General features: G+C 41.8%; 2 protein-coding genes across 5 annotated transcripts in view; one reads left to right on the top strand and one right to left on the bottom strand.

Annotated features, from left to right (window-relative positions):
- Positions 1 to 290: 290 nt before the first annotated feature.
- LOC139779740 (uncharacterized) lies at positions 291 to 5,361 on the top strand. 2 transcript variants are annotated; one of them, XM_071718211.1, is made up of 7 exons: positions 291 to 442; positions 889 to 1,301; positions 3,497 to 3,717; positions 3,799 to 3,854; positions 3,929 to 4,151; positions 4,252 to 4,460; positions 4,753 to 5,361. In XM_071718211.1, exons 1-7 carry the CDS (start codon positions 369 to 371, stop codon positions 4,829 to 4,831), a joined length of 1,275 nt encoding a protein of 424 aa, XP_071574312.1. In that variant the 5' UTR covers positions 291 to 368; the 3' UTR covers positions 4,832 to 5,361. The 2 variants fall into 2 exon arrangements, with proteins under 2 accessions (XP_071574312.1, XP_071574313.1); XM_071718212.1 differs by lacking the exon at positions 291 to 442 and adding an exon at positions 770 to 790.
- The window catches only part of Centrocortin (uncharacterized), a 31,933-nt gene continuing 21,344 nt past the window's right edge, over positions 4,570 to 15,158 (bottom strand). For 2 of the 3 annotated variants that reach the window (XM_071718209.1, XM_071718208.1), the window contains exons 2-8: positions 10,829 to 10,941; positions 10,421 to 10,569; positions 9,552 to 9,756; positions 9,188 to 9,456; positions 8,816 to 8,969; positions 8,606 to 8,641; positions 4,570 to 7,515 (exon numbers count right to left, since the gene is read on the bottom strand). In XM_071718209.1, the coding sequence (XP_071574310.1) occupies positions 6,214 to 7,515; positions 8,606 to 8,641; positions 8,816 to 8,969; positions 9,188 to 9,456; positions 9,552 to 9,756; positions 10,421 to 10,569; positions 10,829 to 10,941 (2,228 nt within the window). In that variant the 3' untranslated portion in view covers positions 4,570 to 6,213. The remainder of the gene's footprint in view (positions 7,516 to 8,605; positions 8,642 to 8,815; positions 8,970 to 9,187; positions 9,457 to 9,551; positions 9,757 to 10,420; positions 10,570 to 10,828; positions 10,942 to 15,158) is intronic. The other variant, XM_071718210.1, reaches the window with a different exon arrangement.

The following is a 15,158-nucleotide window of genomic DNA, read 5'->3' as shown; positions in this document are numbered from 1 at the left end:
TGGAGTTTTTCCACTGAACCAGCCAATCAGATATTTTATTTTAAATCAGCCAATTGACGACGCTAATTGAGTCCCCACTCATTTTTATCCCCGTATCAGACTACGGATTGAGATTGAGATTGAATTGAAATTTGACCAATCAGAGCAAAGTTTACTAACTCACGCGTCGCGTCGTCTGTCGTTAACCAATCTGAACATTCCGTCACAAATAATGTAATAAAGTAAGATGTTTTGATTGGTCGCGATGGATAACGCGACGCGTGACGCGCTCAGTGGAAACTCAGCCTTAATCTGAAATTGCAGTTCTTCAAATTCGGTTTTTGACTGGTTTTCAGTGCCCGTGCTTCGCGTACTGGAATTGTCTAGTTATGGCTGATATGGGCCTAAGCCTAGATGATATAATTAAAAAGTCGAAATCGTTGGGAATGAGAGGCAGAGGAGGGTAAGGCAAATTCAGCAAATTGCTAATTGCAACGGAATTCTCACGATAACTTTACGCTCGCGTTATACGTTTATAACCTTGACGCGATCGCGCTTTCCTTTATTGAGAGAAGTCTGTGCGCGAAAATCCTCTTTGGAGTTCTCGTTCAGATCACCTCGTTTACGATAATCCCGTCGCCGCGAAGTTGGAGTAAACTAGCGCGCGCGGGTGTATTTGCAGCGCTAGTTTACTCCAACTGAATAGCTCCGGAATAAAACTTGCTAATTTTACCTCTCTAGTGACTGCACAGTATTATGTCTGCACGGCTTGCCTCTGACGGAAACATATTCCGCGATTTCTAGATGCTATGTAACAAAACGCGTTTGCTAGTCTTCCCGCAATCGTTTTTCCTTTAGTATTTATAAACCAAACAAAAATCAGAAAACTTATGTTGTACGATTGTACAGGATACGCAGAGGCATCAGCAGAGGAGCACGAGCAAACGGTTCCGTGAGAGGACGTGGCTCGCAGATAATCACGGATGCACGGTTTAAGATAATACAGAAGAATCGGGAGAAGCTCACTGATGCCAGGGACAAGCTCGCCGAGATAGCAAAGCAGAGCGATGCGCGACTCAAATTAGACAAGATTCGTGCGTCTCATTACAAGAAAATAGACCCCCTTTCAGGAATTTCACGCAAGACTGGCCGAAACGGTAGACTCTCATTGTCGACGAACAAAGTGCCACATTTGATGCAGCATGTCTTACCACCAAATATTCCAAACAATTATATACCGCCTCCCACGAGAGCAGTGGGATATAGACCGTCTTTCTCTGAGCCTCATTACTTAGGAGATATGAGTATGGATTATACTGATGGTACGTAAGGGTAGAGACATTGATGTATTTATTGGAATTCAAATTTCTGTGATTCAAATTTGAACTATTCGAAATTTTTGAATATAGATGATTCGAATACAAATCATATATATTGTCAATTTTATAAAGTCAGATTTCCTGTTAATAAGCAAAACAGTGTGGTCATATTAGGTGCATTCAGTGAGTGCATTTAGTATTACAACCGCTCACTGAGCAATTAAGTAGCAGTCAAAAAGTTTATTTCTAATTTTTGATATGTCCTGTGACCCTGTTAAATTGTAAGTAAAAGTTTGAATATGCGTAAAAAAATATTAAGCTATTAATAAAGTAAACTACATACAAGGTGTCCTATTTTAAATAGTGCATTTTGATATCTTTTCTGTAACATCATAGACAAAAATGCTTCAAACAAAAGTTGTTTGGCTTGAAGGGGGACACATGGTTCCAATGTGAGCCATGATCGTAGATCGTTTTCAAGAACTTTAAAAGGCGACTAATTTCTTAAATAAAACTTGATTTTTTCTTTAGATAAAAGTTGTAGATCTTGTCGAGATGTTTTCAAAACACTATAATAAAGCCCTCTTTCTTTAAGAATTTCCTGAGATATTTTAAATTTTGTCATAATATTTTTAATATAAAATGAAATATTTCGTAAAAAATATTCACTTTTCGATGACTTTATCTTGATACTTTTATACGTAGAATAATGAAAAAAATCAATTGTAAAAAATTTTTTTTTTAAATTTGATTGCATTTTGTAGACGCATTCAATTTTGCTAAATTGCAAGTGTAAAAATTAATATTATTCGATTCCTTTCATTATTCTATGTATAAAAATGAATCAAGGTAAAGTCATCGCAAAGTGAATATACTTTACGAAATATTTTATTTTTTATATTAAAAATATTATTACAAAATTTAAAATATTTCAGAAAATTTTTAACGAAAGAGAGCTTTATTATAGTTTTGAAAACGTCTCAACGAGATCTACAACCTTTATCTCAAGGAAAAACTCAAGTTCCATTTAAGAAATTAGTTGCCTTTGAAATTTCTTGAAAATGATGACATGGAATCATGTGTCCCCCTTCGAGCCAAACAATTTTTTCCTGAAGCATTTTTGTCTATAATGAGTTACAAAAGAGATGAATTAAAATGCTTTATTTAAAATGGGACACCTTGTATATATATTCTATGTATACAGGGTGTTTCCTAAGTACAAAAAATTGAAGAAGATATTCCGTGGCTTAATTTAAGAAAAAAAGATTTTATAAACATATGCCCTAAACTGCTCCGTTTTCAAAATACAGGGTGTCAAAGTTGTGAAAAAAATATGAAGATTTCGAAAATTTGGAAAACGTTTAAAGATATTTTACTTAAATTTGATATGCGTACATGTGGTATTAAGAACCATTTTCCAGTACCAATAAAACATTTTTAGATCCACTAGCAGTGTGCATCTTCGACACTGTATTTTGAAAACAAAGCAGTTTAAGACATATGTTTATAGGACCTTTTCTTCCTAAAATAAGCCACGGAATATTCCCTTCAATTTTTTATACTTACTTAGGAAACACCATGTATAATCGGATAATGTTCAATACTACATTAGAATACTTTAATAATTTATGATTTTTTATCTAATTGTTCCAGTTACTGCGATATTAAATAGAGTACATTTTATTAGTTTTATATTATCTAAATATTTAAATGTTTTTTGCCTTAAAAAGAATTTATCAATATTATTTTTCCACATCAAAATGTTCTATTATCTACGTGTTAAAATTCAATCTAATAATAATTATATTGTTAATTAAAAATTATATTTTTAATTTGATTTGATTTTATTCGATTCGTTTTGATTCAGATAAAATTTTGTCGATTTGACTTGAATTCGTAGAAAATAAAATTCGATTCGATTCGATTTGACATAAAAAAAATCCTTGATTATATATATTTCTAGTAAAGTATATATCGATCAAGCCTACTTAGAACTTGATCCGTTCACTCGTTATCGAGATCTCAACATCTCGGGTACTCGCAACCCGTCGCGTCGCGTAAAAGAGTCACGGTTCGGTCTCGCTCCGCGTGTACTTGGCGCGAGACACTACCGTGTCTCTTGATTTCAAAATGTCTTATTGGCAATCATTGTAATAGTATTTGTTAAAGAAAGTACTCATGTTAGCTTATTCTTTTAGATTATTTGACGGAGTCGCCTTCATTGAGGAGGACTGTGAGTAACGAGTACGCCCCAACACCCCCACCTCCACCTCCTGTATTCAGCATTAATCCGATTTCTCCTTACACCTGGGTAAAGTCCAGAAATACTAATGTAACTAGGATTCAAGCTCGAAAATCTGAGATAGAGAAGGAACGAGAAAGGCAAAGAGATTACAAACTGGTTGCGCGCTCTGCGATGGTAAATAATTTCGTTACCTTTTATGCGAAATTTGTATAATTTTTGATCAGTTTAATTTGTATAACTTTTTCTGTATTGTAGTCAAAGACTGTTTCACCTCCTTATAAAGAAGACTGGAGTTTCGGCACAAAGTCAAGGTAAATATATATTCACAGAATATTAAAACATTAACTGATCAATGTAAACGGACTTTTTATAATTTTGGTTATAGGACAATTGTAGCAGAAGAAACAGCAGATTCCAAGTACTACGATTCCAGAAATCTTCGAGAAGTAGGAGTTAAATCACGTCTCGATTCTTCTTCCCCGAATAAGACAAGAACAATGGGCGTTTTGTCGCGGCCGAAAGCAAGTTCCAGTTCGTCGGCGCAATCAAACGGCTATCGAATTGTGGTATCCAACTTGCAAGCCAATGTCACACAAGAAGATATCAAGGTGCAGTAAGATAAAGAAAATTTATTTCTGAAAGTTCTCGCTGTAAACTGTTGATAAATATATATATATATATATATATATATATTTTTGCATCCTGTAGGAATTATTCGAAGATGTTGGAGAACTGCTCGTATCGAGACTAGTACGTCCAGGTACAGCGGAAGTAATTTATAAAACACTGAAGGATGCGACTAAAGCAGTTGAAACTTATCATAATCGACAATTAGACGGCCATCCAATGAAATGTCTTCTCGTTAATCCACGACCAAAAAATAATCCAACTGGACCAGCCGTCCGATCTCTCACGGAGTAAGTAGTAAAAATTGTCTATTACCATATATATCAGGCACACATTTATGGCATATTTTATGAACCTATTTTATATGCTAAATTGTGTGATGGTACATGAAAGTCAAAAGCAGCATAAATTTATTTATTTGTATCAGTGTCACATGAAATCATTATGTGGAATTTCTCACATCTAACGTCATTCTACTATGGCTGAAACTAATTCAGAGTCTTAAAATAGTTGCCTTGAAATATCGTCGTTTATAGGCAGCCGATGTGCTCCTTTTTTTACGACGCAATTTCTTTTCTACAGGTCGAGACGTAGTATCAGCTCGAGTTATGTACAACCAAGTTTAGGAGCGGTGCATCGCGCATTATTCGACGATTCTTAATCGAACGTACCCATTTTGATATAAATCAATATGAAGAAAAGAAATGTCTTGTATGTATGTGTAACGGACATTATGCAGATTATTCTTAGGAAGGCGAACGGAGAAACGACAAAACACAGAACGCGCATACAATATGCGCAACTCCAATTCCCAGGTGTAATTGTATTAATAAACTTATATCACTCATTATCTTTAGTTTATATGCCGTTTGTACGGACAATAACACTGGAACGCTTGTGAATTATTTTCATTATTTTTAGAGATAAACGTCTCCTCTTATATTTTATGCGCTTTTTAGTTACACACAACATTACTGTTAAGTGTAATAAGTTATATGAGTCTGAAATATTAGAGGTCGCGAGCTATCCTTCGATATTGAAGATAATAGAAAGAATTCAGGCGTTCTGGTGTTAAAATATAGAGAGAAACTTACATTAAAATAATATGCTCGCGAAACCGCGTAAAATATCAGATGTAAGTTGCTTCTTGTACATTTAATATGTCCGAATAAAATGATACCCATCCAGCAACCGTGATATTCTTTTTAAGATATGATATAGATTATAGATATTTCAGTGATAGTCGTAATGACCGTTCGCGCATACGTACCGTAAATATAACTTGTTTAGCTTTTATATGTACGTGACCTTTATATTTTTAAATTTCAAAGATTATATTCTGTGTATGTCTATATGTTGGACAAGTTTCACACTCTTATGACAAAACTTGCGCAAGAGCAAGTAGTGGATATATTAATTGGCTCATTGAGGATCGGTTTTACTCTCATATAATAATTACGAGAGAGCGCGAAAGAGGGAAGAGCGACTTAATACGATAAAGAATTCATTTATTTATACGTACATCATCACAATATTTATACCTATAAAATACAAAAGTTAACACACCACGCATGCTGCTGCTGACATGCACTAAGAGTCACTTCCTCGAGGAGAAAATATACGTTATCGAAGAGCAGTGCAAATTTTAGAGTCGGAAGTTGGTATTTTGACACGGAGAGTAAATGGCACATGAAGAAATTGTTCTCCTCTCCGTAACGACTAACGACGGTACCACAGGGGAGTCAATACTCGCCGTTGTATGTTTACCGCGTGGAAGGAAAGGGATATACAGTAAGATACGAAATGTTCAAACTTAAAGCTAACGCGGACGTGTTAATTAGTGCCTAGAATCATGCCGCTACACGTATATCCGCGTCGTCGAATATTTACAAGAAAGTACAAAACAATACTGGGTCTCATCGCGGGATGAATGATGCAGATTAGCTCGTGAGATCTCTCTATTCTAGTCGGGATACAATCAAAATTCAAATATAAAACTCTACATCTTGTACGTGCTTCGCTCCACCCATCCATTCGTCCCGTTTAATTCCTACGGTAATGATGATGATGATGATGATGATTGTTGGCTCTGGATTTGTTGTTAGGCGTGCGAAGAACCTCTGCATAAGACATCTCCAATCGCTTCAGCCGAGCCACCTCCTCCGACGCGGTGCTGGGTTTGAAATCCTTGTACTCGAAATTGTTATGCTGCTGCTGCTGCTGCTGCTGTTGTTGTTGTTGTTGCTGCTGCTGCTCGGCTGGGCCACGCGTCAGGCCGTATAACTTCTTGTTATCTCTCGACCGATTCGGATATACATTGTGCTGACCGTTCCATGCACCGGAGTGCTCGTGCTCGGCAGGGTTGAACGGTCTGAATCTCCTTCGGCCCCCGCCGTTAGGTTTGGCTGGTACGAGTTTCGGATTCGTCGTGGGAATGATGTCCGGCGTGGTTGATCGGTCGTTGCACTGCGCCGCCTTCTTAGCGAAGTTCTTCTTCGCCGCGGACTTCTTGCGGACGCGCAAATTAAGAGACACGTAATCCATTCTGCAGCTTGCGTCTTTTCCGGGTTGCTGATTCACGGCGGTGTTGCTGGACTTGCCGGATTGCTGGCTGTCCTTCGGATTGGCCGGGCTAGCAGACTGCACCCTGAAGACCGGTTCTGAGACCACCGACGATACCATGGAGGACATGACGCTTTGATTGTCGTCCGTCGCTTCGCTCTGCAAATCTTCCTGTAACGACGCGTCGTACTTCGTCTGCGATGGGGCGGGATCGTCCAGCAACGGTAGCTTCTCGCCCTCGTCCTTCGCTTCGGCCGCCCGTTTCAGAACGCTGAAGATCTCACTGAAGAGCTGTCGGTACTCAGGCGTTTTGCGGAACCTGCTTTCAAATGGACTGTTGTCGTCGTAAATGCTAAACTTGCAGTCCTCACCGTCGGCGATGGAGCATAGGAATGAACCCGACGGTCTGTCGTCCGTCTGCGTCGCCTTGTTGCTGGTCTCGTCCGAGAAGCCTGAAGACGACGTTTCGGCTTCGGAGAAATCAGTGGGAGTGGCCGAGAAAGGTTTTTTCCCGGCGTTCTCAGGTTTGGTTCGCAAGGCGGTCTTGGTTGATTCCGGAGCTGTGGCAGCCTCGACCTCGGAAGCAGCAGGATAAAAATTGTTAAACTCCCCGGACATCTCCAGCTCCTCCTGCAACGACATACACGTCGCGGGTGTGACATCCTTACGACGGGGCTGACAATGTCTCTGCACCTCCAACAAGGCCTGATACTTCTCTACCAAGACTCGATAAGGATTCGCGCTGTCCAGTTCGTCGGTACCTTCGTTCTTGCTGCCTGTATCCTGTGTGCAGGCAATTAACGTGTGTGCAGTTAAAATTACGAAAATGGGTATACGACGAAATTCATTTACAATTAATATGAATATTTAATTGCAGGAATTATATGTACGAGAAAAGCGATCAGCGTTCAAATGTTACTACAACAAATCTAAAATCTCATAATAAGGTCACGTATAATTTTTATGTTAGTATAAAACATTATACGCAACTTTTACTTATTTCTTCGTTTCAATTTACGTTAGATGTAGTAATTATACGGACGTTGCGCAGAAATGGAGGATAACTGGAAGCAGAAGGGCAAAGGACCTGCCAGATTTATAGGATATTAAAGATTGCAAAAAGTTCCAGAGAAAATGTGTTTTATTTAAGATATCTTATAAATCTGGCACTTATATATACATTGTACAAAATTATCAGTTAAAATAATTGGACTAGACGCAGCAATTCCAATAACAAGAATTATCATGCTTAGAACAACAGCAAGCACAAATGTTTACTTATCCTAGATTCTTAATGTTGCCGAGAAATGGACACAGTCTTAATAATCTTTGGGAATTAAGTAGTCAATTTGACGCAGTATTTTAGACATCATAAATGTCTTAATATTCATTAGAAAGGCACTTTACGCTCCAATAGATAATTAAATTTCTTTAATAGAAGTTGACTTTTTAATAAGATAAAATTAGATAAAATAAGAATAACACGCATATGTTATTAATATATTATCTAAATTTGCACGTTATTTTAAGGTATAATCGTACAAATTGAAAGTAATCGAATGTTAGTATTAATTATACATAATAGCAAAGAGCTAATTGTGTATTAAAAATCGTTTTCGAAAGTCAAAATAAAAAAAATCTTTGATTAAAGAATCTTTGATTTTTCAGAACTTTGTTTGAACAGCCAAAGCTTAAGAACAACCAGAGACATTTTGCGGAAAATGAACAACGGTATTTGAAAAGGCGCGAGCATTATCGGAATAATAAAATGGGCTCTAATATAAACGATCGCTTCGGAAAAATGAAATAACAACAACGGCACTTTCGTATAAGCAAATATCCTCCATAACAACGAACTATGCCATTTACGTACTGTCTTTGGCTTGGATTTTGCGAAGTTTGTCACTTCCTAAAGCAGATAAAAGATAATTACTATTCTAGGCGAGCATAACTGAAATCAAAAGAAGCATTGTAGCGACAGACTCGAGCACAAGAGAGACTCGGTTCATGCAAACTGTAGATTTACTAATAAACCAGCGGTTCGTAAAGTTGAATCAAATGTTAGAAAAAAAAGAGGAAATACCTGCACAGTCAATTCGGAGTCTCGCTGACTCTCACTGATTAACGACTCAGCCATACTTATGTCATCGTACTCTTCCTGATCCAGCATTATGGAGAGTTCGTCGTGCGTCCTCGTGTCCATGCCGCGCAAACAACGCCCGCACAATTGACCCCGTCTATAATAAAAACCATTTCGCTCGTTTCACAAATATTGTCATGCTGATATTACCGTGCAAAATTTCTTGTCAATGAGTCCAACAACGTGCAACTTTTAATTCACTTTTATTTACATTACGGTTGACCTTTTCTCGCAATGTAGCTTTTAATTATGTATGTGGAGAACTAGGCGATTTACGTTCAAGAAAGGAAAATGAAGAAATGAGAACGCTCGTACCTGACTTCCTCCAAGGTGCTAATCTCCTCTTGCAGACTCTTCACATCTTGCGCCTTGTTACGCCACTCCGTTAATTGCTCCTCCAATGCGCTGTTCTCCTGTAACAAAGTGGTCAGCTGTTGACTGAGCTCGGAGACCTTCTTCTGCTCCCTAGCCCTTTGATTGCGAGCGTCCTGCAACTGCTTCAGCAACTCGGTCATCTCTTCGTCGTTTGCCGCGGTCGTCTCAGTCATCTCTTGGGAGGATTTCGGCGAGCTCGGGGCAGCTCTCTGGAAACAAGAAAAAAGCATCAAGTCTCTTCCTCATAAAGACTCGGAAGGAGCGAACAGTGATATGTTACATAAAATACTCAAACTATACATACTTGTTTCTCGCTGCCACCTTGCGTATCCGAAGTTTCCCAATCGGTACTCTGTTGCTGATGCAGTTGTTGCTGTTGATGATGCTGCTGTTGCACATTATTTCTAGACGGGCTTGCGGCATGCTGGCGCAGTCGTTCGGTCAAGTCGTCAATCTTCTTCTGTAGCTCCTCGCATCTTATTTCCAGATTCTCGATAGTCATGGATTGGCTGGTCGCGTGCAAATCGTTATATGATTATCAGTAGGAGTCTCGTTATTGCGGAACGTTTTGCGTATCGCAATTTCTCCGATGGTCGGACATCTGTTCGAAATGTCGCCTCGCTTGGAGAAATGCGCAGCGCGAAATTTCTCCGGAATTTCGGGTCAACCGCGGCGCGATGAGTCAAAACGCAAGACGTTTAGCCCGAATTTCAATCCGCTCGAAAAGCACATTGACCCGAAATCCCGATAGAATTTCATGGACACGCGGTATATCGTTACAATAACAAAAAGGCTTGTTGTCCGGGAGAAATAGATTCCATTAGGGAGATTGGGATAGTGTTAAATAGGAAAATAATACTTAATAACTTTCCATGAACTTTAATTGTATTGGATAGTGCATATATATATGAATTATGCATTTAGAAAGGTGAGCTAACAACGGTTCACATAGCCAATACAATACGGAGCTAACAAGATATAATAACAGACCTCGTTAGGCCGGCACTTTTTCGCGGTACTTGTAGCAAAATCTTATCTGGAATATCAAGCGGTATCTTTCTTTCGAATGAGAGTGCCAATTTTTCTCTCCTTTTTTTTCTCTCTATTTGAGGACGCTTCGCCAATCGAAGAAACGGCGTTCGAAAAAGAAGCAAAGAAAGATAACGCGCCTACCTCTTGATCAGCTTCTTATCGCTCGTGTTTTCGATCACCAGGTGATGATTCGCACGTTCCAGATCCTGCACGCTGACTTCCAGCTGCTCGTAGACTTTCAGCCGCGTATTGTTCACCTCTCTCAGGGCGGCAGTCTGCTTTTTCATATACTGCGGAACGAACAAATAACATGCGTATTCATCGGACAGTGCAATTTCGAGGTTGAGCGATTCCGCAAATCGTTCGCGACTCGAATTTTCTTGCCGTGCCCCGCGATTGTCGCTGTTTATTACAAAAATGCTATACGGAAGCTATTAGTAAAATTATCAGAGAAGAACCGCAGGGTAATCGGTTTGCCGTGAGCAATACTAATATCGTTCAAATTGTAAGAATTACTCGCGAAAAAATTACTGCAAGATTTATAGTAACCTCGATTTCTTGTGTTTGCTCCTCCACAGTAGCTTGGTGCAACTTGATGATGTTCTCCAGCTCCTTATTCCGTTCCAGGAGGGTCTTGCCGAGCTCCGCCGCCAACTGTAGATCTGCGCAAAACGTAAGACGTATTTTTGCATCTTCTTTTACCTCGATCAGGAATAATCCTACTCATCGCGAGCATATTCTTTGTTTTTAATCTATTGGAGTAAATTAACTAATTGAACCTCTGATAGAGATCCGCGCAGGGGAATGAGGATCGAAGCATGAATCTGTAGTAATAATTTCGATTCCGGATCGCTATCGCGATGTCGGTGAACCCGAGGGAATTCGAAGGAATATCTACGTTGACGGAATCGATGTCGACTCAGGCTCGCTCCGAATAATAATTAATCGTGGAACCTGCTGAGCGGCGGCTGCAAGTTGCTGCCTGCCGAGCGAGCGCGAACGCCCTGGTTCACGCTCGCGGCACTCCCTCATTCTGACACCGGCTAGGGCCAAGGACCTTCGTGGCGAGCAAACGACCGCCGAGCTACCGTTTCGCGGTACTCGATGTCGCGGTGAAGCAACGTGATCCGTGAAGTTCACGGACGAAGTTGACTTCTTAATGCGACGCAAGCACGGCGCGAAACTGCCGCAAAACCCTTTCCAGATTGCAGCAATTTCAGAACTGAAGAGATACAATTGAACGCGTACACATCTGCGCGATAAAACAGACCCGTCGATATAGCTGCCTTTATCGAATCGACCTTTCGGTGGAGTGGAGATACCTCTTCCACCCTCTTCGGTCACGACAGGTTTAATCCGCCACGTGATAAAGATCGCAATAATCTGCCATCTCTCCTAACGTTATCACTTCTTCCGTACTAAACACCATCTTCTTGACCACAACACCACACGTTAACGTTATCGATAGTATCGTCAATCGACAGTATTTTTTCCACCCGCATTCCAATCGTCTCCTCTTACGTTTCGCGCGTACTTACTACTTTCGGAGGAGGATCCCTTAAGGCTTTTAAGGTACGCGAGCTCGATAGAATAATCCCAGCCCTCTAACGAGTTGGTCTGAGTCTGCGGGTCCCAGACCATGTCCACGCTCTGCCCGCTCATGGCTCGCTCGTGATGAGACCTGCCAGTACCCGTCGTTGCCCTTTCCGACACACAACCGGTTCCGTCGGAGGCAGCCGGTCTTCTGTGGATCCGTGGTAGCCAGCCCGATCGAAACGACGTGTGCCCACCGAGCGGTAATCCACCTCCCTGGCTCCCTCCTTTCTCGCTCTCGTCTCCCCCCCCCCCCTACCTTTCTTACGCTTCTGGGCCCAACTTTTGCCCACCTCCTCCTCCCCGTCTCTCCTCATCCCCGTTCCGATCGAGGGGGTACCGAAGGGGTCTCACTTCACTACCCGGCCACTTTCCAGTAGTAGTTTTGAATTTCCAATAAGCGTCTAAGCGCAATGGATGACACCTGGATGACACTAGCAATCAGCTTGGACCAAGTTCGGCCCCATCGAAAACAGAAAGGGGGGGGGGGAGCATTGACCCTTGGGAGAATAACACTAAATCTATTGTAAAGAAACGTTTATTCTCTGATTATTCCGACGGAGAGCGCGATAAATCAAATCTTTCGCCATTCCCTCTCTTGGGAGCACTTAGCTCCCCTAAGTGCTTCTCCGGTACTCTCACTCTGGAGTCCTCATCCTTTCCCTTCTGCCTTTCTACCTGGCTCGTTCCCGTCGTTCGTGGGATGCTCCGGCGCGATAAGAGAAGGTGTCCCACTTCTGCAGAGATCTTTCGTCGCGCGCGCGTATCTTCCCACCGAGAGAAATGGGGGCTGTAGGTTGACGAGACAGGGTAATCTGACGGGTGATGAATAAGGAAAGTCATCGTGCTTATCGCCCGCTGAAAATTCGGATAGATCGCGTAAGCTCGCCTTTTTCGTAAACGATTGGAACAACGAAAGCCGAGTTGTGAAATTTGCTTCGTTAACAACAGCTCGAAGGATGACGGGCAAGTTTTTTTTCGTTAAGACCAGCCACCATCGTTGTTCCATTGTGTCGAGGCAGTAATATTAATTAATCCGGAGCAACCGGACGAATAATAGCGATTAAGCCGCGCCGTTCCTGTGTATCAACGTTTAGTTACGTTACGTTAATAGTCGACAAAACCTTGATCCACTTGGACATAATAGCGAATACAGCGATTGGCAACTCTCGGCGTGTGTAAAAGCTTTATCCGATGTTGCTTGACACGTTCACTGTCCACGGTGAACGTTATACGCATTGAAAAATGAGCGTAAGAATATTAATGTACATTTGTAGCGTGTGATGTAAGCTTTCCCTGAACTGTCATCTGGACTTATTTTACACAAAGGGTTGTCAAAAGAACAGGAGCTTTTAAAACATTGCAAAAAGTGCAATAAAAGGTTTCAGAAACGATTTGAGGGTGACGTCTGATTCGCTTCACGGATGTTCACGCAGATCAAAAAATCCCGTAACGTTATCGCAGTTCGTAAATCGTTTATACATTTCGTATCCTATCTGATCGCTTTCGAGCGAATCCGTGGACTCCATTGTGTTTAATGAATCCGCAATCAGATTCAACCTAGCGCTGCAATAATCTCCGAAAACATCGGCCCAGTGTCCTCATTACTCACTCATTACTGCCGCATCGCGATCGGCAAGTCCCCCCCCCCCCAAAAAAAAGAAATTCTATTCTTTCGTTTTTGACGTTTCGCCGCTACAGCGACTTAATGACACGGTCAGTAGTAAGCCAACCGTTACGGCGAGGCATCGCACGAGCGATATGCGAGAGAAGCGAGCGATGATAAATTTCCGACGTGTTCCGTTGACCCTTAAGCCTTAGTTATTAGTAACAAAGCCGTTCTCGCGGTACGATGCTCGCCGGTGAAGGAAACGCATAATACAGTCCGTATATGCATATGCGTATATGTGCGTGCAGGAAAAGTGGTACGCGAGAAATCGATGACAGAGGATTTCGTATATACCACGTCCAGAAACCGCTTCGTCCCTCTTCGCGCTCTGTAGACGCGGAAACCGGCGCCTCGTCGCGAGTCACGGGTTCGCGGGGTCACGGTAGAAGCGAATCGACAAGCTCATCGTTCTCGTCGTTACGCTCGCGAGACTTCATTACTCGGCGTGACTTGTTTAAGGGGGGCCCGACGCTCGCGAGTGAATATCAATCGCCGACGCCACCGCCGCGATTAAACCCCCGCGGGATCCTTGTTCGCGAGCTGCTGGGAACCCCCGCGATAACGATTCTCGATTCGTTATTACGCCCGCTCCTGGTGAAAGTCTTATTTTTATGCCGGAGAGAGCTTGCGTAATAGTATTTAATATTTTTCTTCTCTTTTCTTTTCGTCGTTTGCGACGAGTTTGCGCGGACGTGGATAAATTATACGTTCGGAACGGCGAATGCTATCGGTGAAAAAGGACGGTCCGTGGACAGCCAAATTAGAGCGTTCGGCGAGCCGTTATCGATACGCGAAACTCGTTCCGCGCGAGGTAACGCATCCGACAGCCGCGCCGGATAACTTGGCGAGCAACGTTTCGGAGCTTGCACTTTCCTTATGCGCCCGAAAGGTCAAGTCGATGCACCTGCGCACTGCAACAATAGGCCCTCATTTTTTTCGCCTCTCTTTTCCCTTCGTCCCCGCGCCGCGCCGCCCGTCAGTCCCGATGAAGAGATTAATAACGTTTCGCCCGGAACATATTCTCAGGAGAAAGTAGCTGGCGAGGGAGATTTAGATTCTATTCCGAGGTCGCCGGGTCATATTCCAGTCGAAATATCACGGCGCGCGGCTTCCCGCACACGTCCACGCGGAACCCGCGGAGGACTCCGCGGCGAATTCTTCCGCTCGAGTCGAGTCGAACCATTGGAACGTCGTTTCCGACTTTTGGTTTCGCCGTGTTCGCTTCGTTAGACAAACTCTTCCGCCTACGTGTCTCGATACCGGTTTATTAGCCCGTTGCACCACGCCTTCTGCGATATCGCCCATATATCGCATGAAATGAAACAAGGGTGGGAAACTGAGAGCGACAAAGTTACCTACTCTCTCGAGAAATGATTAATAAGCGTATTACTTGCTCTGACTTATTGGATCGCGTAAAATTACATATTCCGGTCAGGTCTCTTACAATTTAATTTTTTACGAAGAATTGCATCGTACTTTCTATGGTAAATTTAAACCCCTGAATGGGATATGCTGGCGAACGAATTCTCCGATTGCATGGACTTTTTTCAAACATCTCTTAGCTCTTTTATTTTTAAACGATTATTATTTTACTGTCTTTATTAGATCTTATTTGCA

This window comes from Temnothorax nylanderi, unplaced genomic scaffold, assembly GCF_030848795.1.
Source record: "Temnothorax nylanderi isolate EJ_2023f unplaced genomic scaffold, tnyl_v1.0 TNYL_tig0239_pilon, whole genome shotgun sequence".
Taxonomy (NCBI): Eukaryota; Metazoa; Arthropoda; class Insecta; order Hymenoptera; family Formicidae; genus Temnothorax; species Temnothorax nylanderi.
This window is presented reverse-complemented; position numbering and strand designations above follow the sequence as displayed.